At 44.7% G+C, this 16,531-nt stretch overlaps 1 protein-coding gene across 1 annotated transcript; it reads right to left on the bottom strand.

Annotated features, from left to right (window-relative positions):
- Nucleotides 1-6,580: 6,580 nt before the first annotated feature.
- LOC145401300 (uncharacterized) lies at nt 6,581-12,458 on the bottom strand. Its single transcript, XM_080273628.1, has 4 exons — nt 12,334-12,458; nt 10,159-10,496; nt 7,122-7,287; nt 6,581-6,609 (listed from the first exon to the last, which is right to left on the bottom strand). The coding sequence occupies exons 1-4, from the start codon at nt 12,392-12,394 to the stop codon at nt 6,581-6,583; spliced, it is 594 nt and encodes a 197-aa protein (XP_080129754.1). The 5' UTR covers nt 12,395-12,458.
- Nucleotides 12,459-16,531: the final 4,073 nt, after the last annotated feature.

The raw sequence follows: 16,531 nt of genomic DNA on the forward strand, positions 1-16,531 counted from the left end.
TCAGGCTTTCCTGACTTATGATTCATTTTGTCATTAGGTTTTTATATTAAGTTTGAGATATGTATTTTATCACATCTCCTTAGTTTTTTTTTTTATTTCTGTTTCTTCTTGGTCTTGATGTTGTTCATCTCCTCCTTGCTCTTCTTATCACTTTTTTTTTTTCTTTTTTAGCTATGGCCTCATGCATTTATTCTCGACCTGAATATTTTCATGCACGTTTTTTGGCCTGAAATCTCAAGACATCATTCTCACGTTTTCGATTAAGCATTTAACATTTGTTTAGTGCTCCAAAACTTTAAATCAACGAACGAGTAATCACCAAAAGACGGGTGCGAAATAGGCGGACATCAAAATAACTATCCCAATACATCACAAGTTTTATTTGGCTCTGAACGCAGTTACGGTTCAGAGTGAGTTTGATTCAAACCGGTCCTGTAGCCCATTTTTATCTGTGATTTGTTCGTTTCATACGAGTTCGAATCGAATCGGCCCTCTCGCCTGTTTGTTCTGTGATTCGATGTTTCATATAAGTTATTAATACAAGCAAATATAAACATTTGCATACAAAAGGCAAAATTTAAAATGTAATTTGTTGTAAAACCAGTTTACCGGTGTATCCAGTTTTGACATTTCCCGTCTTGTTACATGGGCTTTGTTATTTTGACTTGTTTCATGGGTTCTAAAACCACAGGGAAACATCTGGACAGCTTTACTTACGCAGTCTTTACAGGGACGTCGGACGTGGAGCAGCCCGTACAGCTTAAAGAAATAATATAAGATGGTCTACAAAGAAGATGGACACACAGAATAATCACTACAGAAGGATACTGTGTCGGTAAGAGTGTAATACAGGTGCGTAGAGAACCAGGGGAATCGGGGTGGGTGGACTGAAGGTTCTGGGAGGGAGGTTTTGAAGGGTATGGGAGGTGAGCTTGGTTGCAGGCCAAAGAGAGGCTGAGAGCTTGTTTTATGTATCTGATGCAGTGACTTATACTGGGGCGTCTTCCTTGTAGGTTGATTCCTTCAGCTACAGACAACCAGAAGTTAGAAATGAAAATGGATACGGCGCCGATGATGATCCTCAGGCGCTGGGGTTCTGCAGGAGTAGGGGGCTGGTGGAATGGTGGTGTCCTAAGATACACTGACCTGAGATGTGGCAAAACATTCATTATGGCCTCATCCAATATCAAGAGGTAAACTAACAGTAAGATGTGCTGGCAATTGAGATTTGGTATAGTTAGGGCTTTGTCCAGTGTCCCGAGCTGGACTGACAATTGTCCTGGTCACCAAGATGTTGCAGTGCAGATTGTAGAACTGCTACCCTGGATATCTGACAGTCCCTAGACTTTCCCAAGAATACTTGAATTTGACTGACACTTTGTAGTAAATTCATGTGCATCAGTCAATAAGAGGGTATCTTCATGATTGCCAGCTGAAGACTGGACAGCATACTGTACCAGTTCTCATCTTCTTGTGTTATAGCTGCTTCCTGGTCTTGTAGACCGCTGCTTGGGTTATACTGTTGTAGGAGGCAGCAGAGCCAACTAAGCTATCATCTTCAGGGTCAAATGAATCAAACTGATATCTCCAGTGGACGTGGGATGGCATGAGGCTAGACCATTATCCTTTTCTGATTCTTCCCTTTCGCTGTGCAACAGGGAGAACGGATGAGATTCCCACGCTGTGGGCAAGCTAAAGAAAAAGACAGTAATCTTGACAGTCGTCTCGCTCAGCCTTTGGTTTTGGCTCTATTCCAGATAGCATTTGAAGGAGCACCTTCATTCTCTGTCGTCACGCTGCCGTCTTTGGGAGAAGATACTTTTTTTTTTACATTTATAAAAGCGTCCCGTGTTTTTCTCTTTTTTTTTTTTTTTAAGTTCAAATTCGGTGATTGTCAAGTGTGTGCCATCTTTAGTTTTTGAATGGATTAGCCCATCCATCAATGATCCTGATGAACAGGCGGCGGTGGGGTGTGTGGCTAACAGGCGTTCAAAGTGGAAGGACTCAGTCAGTGTGAAGGACTGGACATTGCTATAAAGTGCAGCTCATTTAATTCTTGCGTTGTCCATGTTTCAGATCATGTATAGCTGTTAATGCTTTGTTGATGGAATATGCTATACTTGTCTGCTGTTGGTGAGGCTGCTGTTGGTAGAAGTGCTCCATGTAAAAAGGTCAGGTGGTTTGCTGACACGACCTGACCGTGTGATTTATGGCTGGATGGATGGGCGAGTGTGAGGTGGATGGTAGCTGCTCAGGTGCCTATAGTACCGTATGGAAATTACGTACCGTTTTTCCCACCAAAATATTTACCCCCACTCCTTGTATCACTGTAACACCAAGCCAGCCTCCCTCAAATAGCGCATAGTACAGCTCTCAACCTCCTCCCTTTTACTCCGGACTCACCAACAGCTGAATAATATGCAGAGATGTGCTACACCCAAAATTTGCACCAAAGTTCGATTTTTCAGTTTTTTTCTTTTCCACGGTGCAAATATTGCAAAAATGATGGACATTGTAGTTACGTTCACTGCTTTTGGCGCACGTGCCGTTAGTAACAAGCTCTTCTTGTTTTGCGGTAGGGAGTATTATCATCACGACTGTTGTATCAGTTAATACAGAACATATTATCAATAATTTTCTGAGGAAGTTTTGCTCTATGTTCATAGATAAGCTGATGTATTCCACTCCAAGTGTAGGACTACTAAACCTCTGCCCTCAGACAGATAAAAAAGTAAAAAGATTTAAAATGTCGGCTGTGGCAACTCAGGTCGCCACCACACCCCCAGGAGGAGGACATGGAGGGCTAGACAGAGCGCAGAACGTGTCCGGGCAATAATGACGTAAGTTCATCCAGGACGCGCTCCCCTATTCCCCGGAGCTCACCTTCCACCACCACCTTAATCAAAGTACATTATCTCCTGGGCGAGCTGACCACCGACAGGGTCAGGGTGGAACTGGCCTGACAGTTCCAAGCAGTACCCCAGCAACGGCCAGTAGCCGCGCATTTCCTGAGACAGCCTGTAACCAGTCTGAAATAAGGGCCACAGCCTATATCCAGGCTGCCAATTAGGAGACGGCCTGTAGCCGCTCCACCAAGTGCTGCTAACAACCCCTGCCGAAACCAGCGACGGTCTGTAGCCGCACTGGCGAGAGACCGGTACGTCCCCTCTCCTTCTGTAGTTGCCTCAGAGGGCACGACACCAGCGATGGCCTGTAGCCGTGCCAGTAGGGAGGAGACGGCCTGTAGCTGCTCCTCACCTGCACGTCGCCCTCCTCGTGGGACTTCGGCGATGGCCTGTAGCTGCACCGACAGGCAAGTGATGGCCTGTGGCCGCGCTGCTCCTGTATTCCCGTTAGGGAGTTGGGCCCCGGCCACAGACTGTAGCCGCACCAACAGCAAAGGGACGGCCTGTAGCTGCCCTCCATCTGTTGCCCAAGGGAACCCAGTGACGGCCGGTAGCCGCGCCGGGGAGAGATGCCAAAGTCCCTCACCCCCTGTGACTCCACAACGAGAAGGTGAGCTGTGACCAGTCCTGCCCTCCAGCAGGGGCGCAGATTACCCTCCTGTCCACCCAGATTGAGGCAACCTCCAGGAGGAGGACCACTGCCCTGAGGACTGGTGGAGAGGCCCCATACTGTCCCCGGGGTTGTTCTTCCTCCATCAGGAGGAAAAGGGGGCCCAACTGACGGACTCCGGCAGGGGACGACACCGCAGCCCAGCCCTGACGGCGGCGCCTCCAGCAGAAGACCACAGTCGACGCACCTCCGAGGACGTCCCCAGGACCCCTGGGCAAGCCCTCTCCCCACCCCAACGAAGGCAACGCCCGTCCGCCACCCGGCGCCTGAGTGAGTGCCTCAAACGCCTGTTTGGCCCTAGTCCTGAGGGCCAGACTCCAGTTCCTGGCCCCGACAGTGAGGGGCACTTCGCCACACAGCCCGAGCCCCAGCTGAGAGACAACGCCCCTGAGAGTGGTCCCGTGGCCGCAAGACGAAAGGGCTCCTAAAGGGCCTCCGCCTACCCTAGGCCGAGAGTTGTGGGCCCCGTACCTCCCTTTCCCCCTGTGCAACAAAGTGAACCTAAAGACAGTGAAATATCAGTGAATAGTGAGGCCGGCACACGAGGCACGAGAGCGAGTGTAACATAATATATGTGTACAGTGAGGCCAAGAAAGAACATATATTGGTGAGTGTAAAGAACAGGCGTCTCAGTGATACCAAGCAGTGAATATACAGACAGTGCAATGTACATGAACATAGAGATGACACATCACCCCCTGTAACATAGTGTCAAAATCTACTCCCTCCTCTTTGTGCAGAGTCAGTAACTTCTCTTCCTCCCCGTGCCCAGTCTAAAACTCAGTGCCAGAGCAGTGTTAGCCTCACGGAAGTACCTCCTCACTAAGGACAGTGTAACAGTACCTTGCCCTCCTGAACCAGACTTCTCCTGTACATCTAGTATCCTGTGCGATACTCTTCCCACTAATACCAGCCTATATATTGATTTTTGCCCACTAGATTGTGTAAGATTGTTTACCTGTTCCACAGCAACTGAATTTGTCAATATGCGTGTAAGGTTGTTGCCCTGTGTTTTTATGCCCTGGCCCTCTCTTGTTTGTCTAAGCTCGGGTCTAGAAAGGGAACCCAGCTGCACTCTAGGCGTTCTGGGGAGGGAAGCCGCCCCGTAAACACCTGGCATAACAAGATTAAAGATTATTATTCAGCGTTTTTATTTTATTGTTACATAACACCATTGACAACCCACCTCACTCCCTAGTAATACCTTGTAACACTTGGCCTTATATCACTCCATCTCCCTCTGCATCATATTATTTTTGGATGATCCCTGGTGTCATGGTATCCTGGATCGGTAGAGTGATAGTGGAGGGAGTATGGGATGGAGAAGAGTGAGATGAGTGCGTTTGAAGACACAGCGTACATCCCTGTTACTGTATGCGTGGAATAACAGGCTGGCTGGTTAGTTGGGTCAGGTTAGCACGGCTCGTTACTTTGTAAGTAGTTTATTTGTATGACTTTGACACAGCTTGTAATGACTATTTCATCTGCATGCTGGTGCTGAAGAAGAAGAAGACGAAGAGTTCATCCTGATTAGCTATGCTGTCACTGAGGACTCTGGAGGCAGTGTGTATTCTCCATACCAGCTACCCTCGTTTTTTCTGAAAGGAACGTAATGGATATAAATTTCGACCCAGATAGCTACCAGGTTACATATACTGTACAGAGGTTAACACAAACAGTTTCGTTCATGATCCTGGTCCCTCCCATTACATTGGTAAACTGTGGCTGTGTGCAAGTACTTTCATTGCGGTTTTGCATATGTAGAGTTTCTTCCACGCACTTTCTGTATCGATTAATTAACTTGTATGGTTGTTTGGATTTACTTGAACTTATTTTACAGTCTTAAACCTTCCCCTTTCGTCCCCATAATTATATTGGGAGGGAAATTTACATACGTTTACGATTACATTACTTGGTGAATATTTCATTCTTGGCCGACTGCCCTCCTCAAAATTTGTAGTACAGTACTGTATTAGCTTTCTAAATGTTTGCTGTGTCTCATAAGCCCCATTAAAATGTCGAGACAAGGAGTTGAGTGTGCTACGGACTTCTTGAAAACTTTTGGCTGTAAAACAGTTTATATGAATTTGACACAACCTCCATAACTGAAAAATGGACCTTGAAGATATTTAACGCTATCAACTCTTCAAATTCTGAGAGAGAGAGAGAGAGAGAGAGAGAGAGAGAGAGAGAGAGAGAGAGAGTTAATTATGATCATTTCGATTTTTAGCTATAAACACCAACAAAACGGTGCTACCATAAGCTTAAAAGTTAGCCCCTTCATTAGAAGGGTCCTTTCCTAATCCCAATGAGTCCTTTACTGGTAGTGACAATATTATAAAACCGACATCGTATTGAAAAGAATGGATAATTTTTCTTATCCTCTCATTAGGAGAAGCCATTCCTAAACTTAATAAATGTATCTGGTGGTAACAAGATCTAAATATAAATATCCTTGTGTTTATGGTATTAAGAAAGAAAATAATGTCATGATCTTTTCAGTAAGCTGATGCCTGTGGTGAAGCTTATTCTTGCACCTGCCAAGCAATATTATTCAGGTTAGAAGAGCTCGCAAGTAGAAAATGGGTTACTGAAAGTTATTTCTAATCCCTCCAGTTCGAAAAATCTGTTCCAAGCTCAATAAAGATTAGCTGGAAATAGGTAGAATACAGTTAAATTTGTTCTCAGTTTCCAGGTGTTAAATCAGTTACCTCCTACAGTAATAGGTGGTCGCTATGCCGCCAAGGAGGATGAGGAGTATTGCCACTGCCGCTGTCATTGATACTGCCATGGTGGTGGTGGAGGTCGGGGCTGGGGTGTTGCACGCGGCGGTGGTGTTGCAGAATCTGGAGGTTACAGGAAGGGGCGCTGGGTGGCCTGGGACACCTGGGGTATCAGTGAGTATGCATAACTGAACTACAAGGAAGGAGGAAACGGAAAGAAGAGGAGATAGTGATGCAATAACTTTCAGGAGGAAGATCAGGTGTCAGGACTTCCCAGTTTGTTAAGGCTGTTTTGCAGTTTCTAGAGGGGCTAGAGAAACATGTATAAGTAGATGTTTGTACAATTATATCTACTGTAACAGTAATGTAAGGACAGTCACTGTGGGAAGCCAGAAGACATGCAGGTTAGCCGAAGGTTACTTTCCCTTAAGGTAAGCAAAAATAGGCAAAATATATGGGTAAATTCAAGTATAGTGTTGTATATCTCTATATGTCCAAATATACAGTGGTATGGCGTGTCCCGTTAGAGTATGTATGCAGGCCTTGGGCAAACTGGGGGGAAGGAGGGTCTGTTGGTGAACCAGTAGGCCAAGGGGAGGGCGGCTATAGGTGTAATACAGAGTGCATCAAGTATCTGACGTGGCAGCTTTGACGGGAGACTTCTCATATGACAAGACACTCTATGTGAAGTTCAACTGTGGTGTGTAAACTAGTGTAGTAATGTGAAATGCAGGACGATACAAGTATGAAAGGGCTCTGTAGATACAGAAATACAGTATACTGATCATCGTCTTTCAATGTAACAATGATGCTTAGAATTACCTTGTTGACAGTGCTGTTCGAAAAAGCCACACGCACCCGAGGTCAGAAAGCATATGGTCGTCAGTGTGATGTTTTGGAGGTTGGGTATGGGTTGCTGGCAGGGGTGGGTGGTGGTTATACTCCGTCCCCCCACGCTGGTCACTACCACAACTTTCTCTGGTTCCAGCTGTAACAACAACACCGGATATTGGGACATAAAATAGATGGCTGCGTGTCGTATTGTAAGGGAAGATTGGCACAGCAAAAATTGTCTACCATATTGATCCAAGTGTGGTCGATGGGTATTAACCGCAACCTTCATTTCTTTTCGGTACAGTAAGATTTGTGCCGGGAGGGGGTTGGTGATAGCCAATACCCTCTTCAAGCACAAAGTGATCCAAGGTATACATGGCGAGTGATGAGAAGGGTGGGTGGTGAACTGAATGAAAGGAAAGCAATTATTGATTATGTGTGTGTGGATGAAAGGATGCGAAGATGTGTAATGGATGCAAGAACTTAAAGAGGTTGGGGGAGTGGACTTTCTGACCACTACTTGGTGGTGGCCAGAATCAAGATCCCAGTAATATGGAGATATAGAAGAAGGGAAGGACGGGAGGAAGGAGTAGTTGCAAGGAGAGTGGAAAGGTTACAAGAGGATGAGAAAAAGGCAGAATATAAGAGAGAAGTGGAGGAACGATTGGGTAAATATGAATTGGAGCAGATGGGGGACGTGGAAGGTGTGTGCAAGATATCCACAGAAGAAATATGTGCAGCATGTGATGTGGTGTGTGGGGTGAAGAGAAGATGGAAGGGGGTGCAAGGAACAGCATGGTGGAATGAAGAGGTGAGACAGGCTGTGGCACAAAAGAAGAAAGCATACAATGAATGGATGAGAAATAGGGGCGTGGAAGAAGTTGTGAGGCGGAAGAGAGAGTTATATGTAGAAAGGAAGAAAGAGGTGAAAAGATTAGTACGAGAGAGTAAGAAGAGAATGGATGAGGAATTTGGAAAGAATTTGAGTGTAAAGTGGAGGGACTGTAAGAAAATGTTCTGGAAAAAGGTGAAGAGAGTAATACAGAGTGGCAGTGAAGTTAGCAGGGGAGTGAAAGATAAAAATGATAGATTACTAGTGGAGAAGGGAGAAAAAGTGAGCAGATGGAGAGAACACTTTAAGGAATTGTTGAACATAGAGAATGGAAGTAATGCGAGTATAAGTGGCTGGGGAATGGCTGGGAAAAGGAGGGAGGTGAGAAGACACGAAGAAATCAGTAGGATAGAAGTTGTGGAAGCAATGAAGAAAGTCAAATTGGGGAAAGCCCCAGGAATTGATGGAGAGTGTTGTGAAATGCTGAAGCATGGGGGAGAGATAGCAGTAGAATGGATGTGGAAGATGTGCAGATTTGCCTGGGAGGAAGGTAGAGTCCTGGAGAATTGGAAGTCAGGTATAATTATTCCCTTGTACAAAGAAAAAGAGGAAAAAGAAGTGTGTGGTAATCATAGAGGCATTTGTCTTCTTAGTGTAATGGGAAAAGTATATGGTAGGATACTTATTGACAGCGTTAGAGAAAGAACAGAGAAATTAGTTGGAGAAGAACAGGGAGGTTTTAGGAAAGGAAGAGACTGTGTAGATCAGATATTCATTCTTAGATCTTTAGTGGAAAAGTTTCTAGAGAAGGGAAAGAAGTTGTATGCGGCCTTCATGGATTTGGAGAAAGCATATGACAGGGTGGATAGACAAGGATTGTGGAAAGTATTAAGAATATATGGAGTAGATGGGAAGTTGTTGAATGCTGTGAAGAGTATGTATGATTGTGCTACGGCTGTAGTGCATGTGGATGGTAAACCGAGTGAATTTTTCTCTTTGAAGGTTGGGTTGACAAGGATATGTCTTGTCTCCATGGTTTTTCAATCTGTACATGGATGGGGTAATAAAAGAGGTACAAGGTAGGGCAGTGGATGTTGGAGTGGCCCTAGCGAGAGAGGGTAGTGTCTGGAAACTCCCTGTACTGTTGTTTGCAGATGATACTGTGTTGTTAAGTGAAGACGAAGGGGAGCTGCAAGGCTTAGTGGATGAGTTTGGGAGAGTGTGTAAGAAACGGAATCTACAGGTGAATGTAGGGAAGAGTAAAGTGATGGTCTTTGAGAGAGGTGAAGTCAGTGAATGTACAGTGGGGGTGGATGTTGAGGAAATGGAAAATGTGAGTACGTTTACGTACTTGGGGAGTGTGATGAGCAAGGATGGAAGTTTGGAGGGTGAAGTGCTTGAAAGGGTACAACAAGGAAGAAAGGTTGCTGGTTCCTTGAAAGCAGTAATAAGAAACAGGGAAGTGAGCATGGAAGTGAAAAGTTACTACATGGCAGTATTGTGATGCCAACTCTAACGTATGGAAATGAAGCTTGGACGTTGTTGGAAGGACACTAGTCAAGAGTGAGAGCAGTGGAAATGTTTTTTAAGAGGAGCCTGTGGAGTCACATGGAGAGACAGGCTGACCAATGAGGATATAAAGGGGCGTTGCGGTGTGGATGTGGATGTGATAGGATGCATTAGGAGGAACACACTGAGGTGGTTTGGCCATGTGGAGAGGATGGAGGGTGAGAGACTGACGAGGAGTGTATGTGAGTGAGGTGGAGAGAGTGAGGGAGAGAGGGAGGGGGAGGCCGAGAATGAGATGGAGTGATGGCGTGGAGAGCTATATGAGAGATGGGGGTATGAGTTGGGAACAGGACAGTGAAATGGCGGGGGACAGGGCGACTTGGAGGCGATTTGTTTGTGGCCACCCCGTACGGGATTGAGACGTCTGGCAATAGATAGATAGATAGAAGATTTTCTTAACCTTTTCAGTATGGCGTGGTCTTTACTAATGTATCCTTGTTTCTGACAGTTATATTTATTTTAGGAGAGACCTGTCAGATTGGATTGTTTGAAAACAGAGCCTTCTTAGCTTGACCATACCACACACACTCCCGGCTCATCTCTCTCTCTCTCTCTCTCTCTCTCTCTCTCTCTCACACACACACACACACACACACACACACACACACTCAAAGCCTCACTTACCAGCAGAGTGATTCTCCGCTGTCGATGTGGTGGTGCGGTAGTGGGGATATTGACACGAGTCCAGCCTGATTTCTTATCTCCACCACACCATATATTCATCCGGTCGAGCTTACTCCACACCTCATCCTCGTTCTCGTCCTCGGGAGGGTAGTGGGCGATACTTACTCGGGCCATGCTTTTACCCTTTGGCGGTCGGACTAAGAACCAGACACCCCAGTATTCCGAGGCAGGGGGAGGATGGTGGGTGAGCCTGGCTTCCAGTACCTCCACTTCTTCTCCCTCCCCTTCCCCTCTCGTCAATAAGGGCACGCTGTGAGGAGGGGAGAAGTTCGTGCACTCTGGAACCGAGGTTAGTTTAGGTTAGGCTAGGTTAGATTGGGTTAGCGTAGGTTTGGTCAGAGTGTTAGGTGAGGTTAGGTTTGGGAATGGTTGAGTTAGCCTATATTAGGATAGAGTATGGTAGGGTAGGGATAAGTTGGGTTGGATTAGGATAGGTACGGCTTGTTTTGGTTTGGTATGGTTGGAGTGGGGTAGGTGGATGAAAGGGGGTTTGGTTGAGTTACATTAGAGAAGGGTAGGGATAGATTTGGTTGAGTTAGGATAGGTACGGTTTGCTTTGGTTGGAGTGGGGTAAGGTGGGGGCAGATAATCGTGATCTGATTTACTTAGTGTATGGTAGGATAAGGGAGGTTTGAGTAGGATAGAGTAGGGTATGATATGGTAGGGTAGTTTAGGGCCGGGAAATGTGAAGTAGCTTAACATTGTTTTAATTAACAGGTAGGCCACGTTAGATTAAGTGAAGCTGCCTTGATTTCTGTTAGACTTTGAGCCACTACTCTATTTTCTCATAATCTTTGTTAGACTTGTGGTGAAATGTACTACACTTCTAATGCCGTAGGATGCATTATGATTAGACTTGTAGCGTAATTCAGAAGCATGATCACAAACTGCTTAGTGAGTGTAAGGCGAGTGTCCTAATTTTCTCCTTCTCTTTATCTTCCTCTCATGGTTATTCTTGTCATCTCTCCTTCTCCCTCTGCCTCCCGTTTCCTTGCTTCTGCCTGCCACCACATTGTCTTCCTCCCTATCCCCTCACTCTCCATCATTCTTCCCTCTCCCCTTCTCTTACCCTCATCACTACCTCCAAATTCCTGTTGGAAGAACACAGATCAAGAGTGAGATCAGTGGAAATAAGATATTTGAGAGGAGCATGTGGAATCAAATGGAGACAGAACGACTAATGAGGAAGAAAAGGAGCGTTTTGGTGTTAATGTGTATGTGACTGGAGGTATTAAGAGAACTACTCTGAGATAGTTTGGCCATGTGCAGAGGACGAAGAATGAGAGACAAACTAAAAGAGTATACTTGGGTGTGGCGGAAGTGTATCTAAGGGATAGATACAGGATGAGATCGAGATATGGAGCGAAGAGATATATGAGGGCGAGTGGTGTGAGTTGAAGGAAGAAAAACCAAATGTCAGCGACCAGAGCAACGTGGAGGCGATCTGTTTGTGGCCACCCCTTACTGGATGAGGCGTCTGCCAAGAGACAGATAGACAGACCTTCACCTCAACCTCCTCATTCCCTCTCCTGCATCCTTTCCCTCGCCTCTACCTCCTCGCTCCTTCTCTGCGCTCCATGGTATATTCCAGACTGTTCAGCTAACATGCTGCCTCATTATGTGCTGCTAATATGTTTCACAAATATCTGTTTGTAAATCTGTATATTGGAGAGAGAGAGAGAGAGAGAGAGAGAGAGAGAGAGAGAGAGAGAGAGAGAGAGAGAGAGAATTTTCTTAGGACTGGGTAAGTTCTCGATATCTTCGGATAAGTGTAACTGCTTACCTGCATTGCTGTTTTTTTTTTTTTTTTTCTGGGATATTCTGAGATATTTTTTGTTGTGAGCACTTGCTTAGGCATATGAGGTGCGGCCAGGATATTGGAGACTTGAATGATGTGTGAATGAGTGTCTGGCTCATTTCACTGGGCATGCCGTTAAGAGTTCTCCCACCTTCGTACTCTTCTTGTTTCCTGGATCCTACTTCACCACATTCATAGGTGGAAAAAAATGTCATGATGATGATGATGATGATGATGATGGTGATTATTTCTTCCAGTTTACCTCACTGCCGCTGCCTTTCCCCGCTGAGATTACTTCCCCCCTTTTGTGGACGTACCCTGTGAGAAACTAAGAGTGGCCTTAAGCAGCAGCAGCAGCATCGCCACCATAACACCCATCGTGGCGCCACCACACCTCGGCTTCCAGGAACGCACGTAAGACTGAGTATTTAGCCTTTCAGTACGTAGGACTTCACTCTGCTGAATAAAATAGTTTACCATTAGTTGGAATTAGATACTAGAGTTGTCTGACTGTAAGACTGTTAAGCTCTGGAAGGGCCTTTCGAAGTGGAGGGGTTAAATGATTAGTTCCGTAAGTCTGTATCCCTCTGTATATCTACATCTCGGTTCACTACAGGACCAAAGCATCTCATGTGTGGGAGAATGATAATCATAATTAACCCCTCCCGTGTTGGCGAAATACGAATAGGGAAAGAGTACATTATGCTAAATCTAGTGATATTTGGGCGGCTGACCTATCATCTAACAGTCTCTCTACTACTTTTTGTTTTTTTTTCAGTTATAAGTCTGATTACCTCCGGACGATTTAATTCATCTCAAAGAGGACATGACTCGAGAGCTTAAAAGCGAAAGATTAAAAGCAACCACTGACAGTTCCCTTGTTAAAATGATTTTTGTTTTATTTTTGCTGACACCAGACTATGTCTGGAAAGATGTCTCAAAGTGCAGAGATTAAAAAGGTAATATTTAAAGTACATTATGCAAATTCTTGTCATATCTGAGAAAAATGTCTATATTCTAGGTCACAAACTCAAATTCTGAAATATATATATATATATATATATATATATATATATATATATATATATATATATATATATATATATATATATATATATATATATATATATATATATATATATATATATATATCCGTATACCTCTCCACTCCATCCCTCCATCTCATCCTTGGCCTCCCCCTCCCTCTCCCCTCCCCTTCACCTCACTCACATACACTCTCCTCATCAGTCTCTCACTCTCCATCCTCTTCACATGGCCAAACCACATCAATGTTTCTCTTAACACTTCCTATCACCTTCATTTCCTTATTTGTCAGTCTGTCTCTCCATGTGACCCCACATACTCCTCTCAAATAACTCATTTCCACTACTTTCACTCTCGACTTCCGTCCCTCCAGCAAGGTCCAAAACTTCACTTCCAAACGTTCGAGTTGATATCACAATACTGTGATGTAGTTTCTTGTCACTGCTTTCCTCCTTGATGTACCCTTTCAAGCACTTCACCTCTAAACTTCCATCCTTGCTCATCACACTACCCAAGTACGTAAACGCACTCACATTTTCCATTTCCTCCTCATCCAACCTCATTGTGCATTCACTGACTTCACTTCTTTCGAAGACTAAACTTTACCCTTCCCTACATTCACCTTTAGATTCAGTTTCTTTCACACTTTCCCAAACTCATCCACCAAGCCTTGCAGCTCCTCTTCGTCTTCACTTAACATCACAGTATCATCTGCAAACAACAGTACAGGGAGTTTCCAAACACTGCCCTCTCTCACTAGGGCTGCTCCAGCATCCACTTCCCTACTTTGTATTTCTTTTATAACCCCATCCATACACAGATTGAACAACCTTGGAAACATGACACATCCTTGTTTCAATCCAACCTTTAAATTCACTCAGTTCACTATCCACACGCACTGCAGCCTTAGCACCCTCATACATACTCTTCACGGGATTCAACAACTACCCATCTACTCCATGTATTCTTAATACTTTCCGCAATCCTTGTCTATCCACCCTGTCTTATGCTTTCTCCAAATCCCTGAAGGCCGCAAACTACTTCTTTCCATTCTCTTCTTTCCCTTCTCTGGAAACTTTTCCACTAAAGATCTAAGACTGAATATCTGATCTACACAACCTCTTCCCTTCCTAAAACCTCCCTGTTCTTCTCCAACTGATTCCTCTGTTTATTTCCCTAACGCTGTCAAAAAGTATCCTACCATATACTTTTTGTACTACATTAAAAAGACAAATTCCCCTATGATTACCACAAACTTCTTTTTCTCCTTTTCCTTTGTACAGGGAAATAATTATACCTGACTTTCAATCCTCCGGGTCTCTACCTTCCTCCCAGGCCAATCTTCACATCTTCCACATCCATTCTACTATTATCTCTCCCGCATGCTTCAGCATTTCACCACACACTGCATCAGCTCCTGGGGCTCTCCCCATTTTAACTTTCTTCATTGCGTCCACAAGTTTCATCCTACTGATTTCCTCCTCTCTTCTCACATCCCTCCGTCTCCCAGCCATTCTCCAGCCACTTACACTCGCATTACTTTTATTGTCTAATGTTCAGCAGTTCCTTAAAGTGTTCTCTCTATCTGCTCACTTTTTCTCCTTTCTCCACTAGTAATCTACCAGTTTTATCTTTCAGTCCCCAGCTAACTTCTTTGACACCCTGTCTAACTCTCTTTACCCCATTCCAGAACATTTTCTTACATTCCCTCCACTTTACGCTCAAATTCCTCATCCACTCTCTTCTTACTCTCTCTTACTAATCTCTTCACCTCTCTCTTTCTCCCTACATACAACTTTCTCTTCCATTTCTCAACTTCTTCCATGCCCCTGTTTCTCATCTATTCACTATATGCTTCTTTTGTGCCACAGCCTCTCTCACCTCTTCATTTCACCATGCTGTTCCTTGCACCCCTTCTCATCTTCTCTTCACCCCACACACCACCTCACATGCTGCACAGATTTCTTCTGTGAATATCTTTCATACACCTTCCATGTCCCCCATCTGCTCCAGTCCATTTACCCAATTGCTCCTCCACTTCCCTCTTTATTGTCTTTTTTACATTCGTTTGTAACCTTTCCACCCTCGTTGTATGAACTACTTCGTCCTGTTCTTCCCTTTTTCTGTTTCTCCATTTCATTTGGACCTTGATTTTGACCACCACCATGTCGTGGTCAGAAAGTCCACTCCCCCCAACTTCCATATATTCTTGCATCCAATACACACATTCTCATCCTGTCATACAGCAAACCCTTCTCTGTATCCTCCTACTTTCTCTATACTCATTTTAAAGCCAAAGGTTGCTGTTGTGTATACATACGCAACGACTTATCTTGTTCTCGTGTTCCTGAACTTGATTCTTCTGAATTCTCTACACTCTGGCTTCGGCTTTCCTGTCATACTCTGACTAAATATATCTGTGCTGTATATTTATCCCCTAATTTCACTGACAATCAAATATTCTTTGACTATCTTACTTCTACGATGGAACACATTCTTTCCATTTCTCCTTTCTCTGAAATTTCCATTCTAGGACATATCAATGTTCACCACCACCTTTGGCTCTCCTCTCCTTTCACTGATCCACCTGGCGAACAAGCCTACATCTTTTCTATCCTTAATGACCTAGAGCAGCTTGTACAGCATCCTACCCGTACCCCTGACCACCTTGGAGAGAGCTTCAACATACTTGACCTCTTCCTTACAACTTATTCTTCTGCTTACACTGGTAACCTTTTCTCTCCATTTGGCTCCACTGATCACAACCTTATCACCTTAACCTGTCCTATCGCTCCAGTACGGCCTGTGGACCTTCCAAAGAAATGTCGTCTGCGGCACTTTGGAGCTGCGGATTGGGAGGCCCCCAGGCAGTACTTCTTTGATTTTCCCTGGAATGATTATTGCTTCCATGGCCGGGAGCCGTCTGAGTGTGCCTTGCACATTACGGAGGTTATTCTCTCGGGCATGGAAGCATACATTCCTTTCTCATATCCTTTGACTAATGCAAGAAAGCCTTGGTTTAATCACGCTTGTTCTAATGCTGTCTGCAACAAGGAGAGGGCCTATAAAAGGTACCGGAGCCAACCCACCCCTGAATCACATCATTTTTACGTTTCTGCCCGGAATCGTGCTAAGTCTGTTCTTCGCTCTGCTAAAAATAATTTCATCCGTACTAAATTGGGGGCGTGCAGAGAAGGAATGCAGTGACAGGAGACGTGACACTCGCACAGGTGAGGAGTGCTGTGAAGCGGCTGCAAAATGGGAAAGCAGCTGGGGTTGATGAGGTGTATGCAGAGATGCTTAAATGTAGTGGAGAGAATGGAATGAAGTGCTTGTTGGAGTTATGTAAGAAGGCATGGATGAGTGAAACTGTGCCTGCAGAGTGGAAAAAGACTGTGATGTACCCCTGTACAAAAATAAAGGTGAACGAAGTGAGTGTAAGAATTATCGTGGCATAAGCTTACTGAGTGT

Source organism: Coenobita brevimanus, chromosome 55, assembly GCF_032717465.1.
Source record: "Coenobita brevimanus isolate Jiangsu-jjx chromosome 55, ASM3271746v2, whole genome shotgun sequence".
Taxonomy (NCBI): Eukaryota; Metazoa; Arthropoda; class Malacostraca; order Decapoda; family Coenobitidae; genus Coenobita; species Coenobita brevimanus.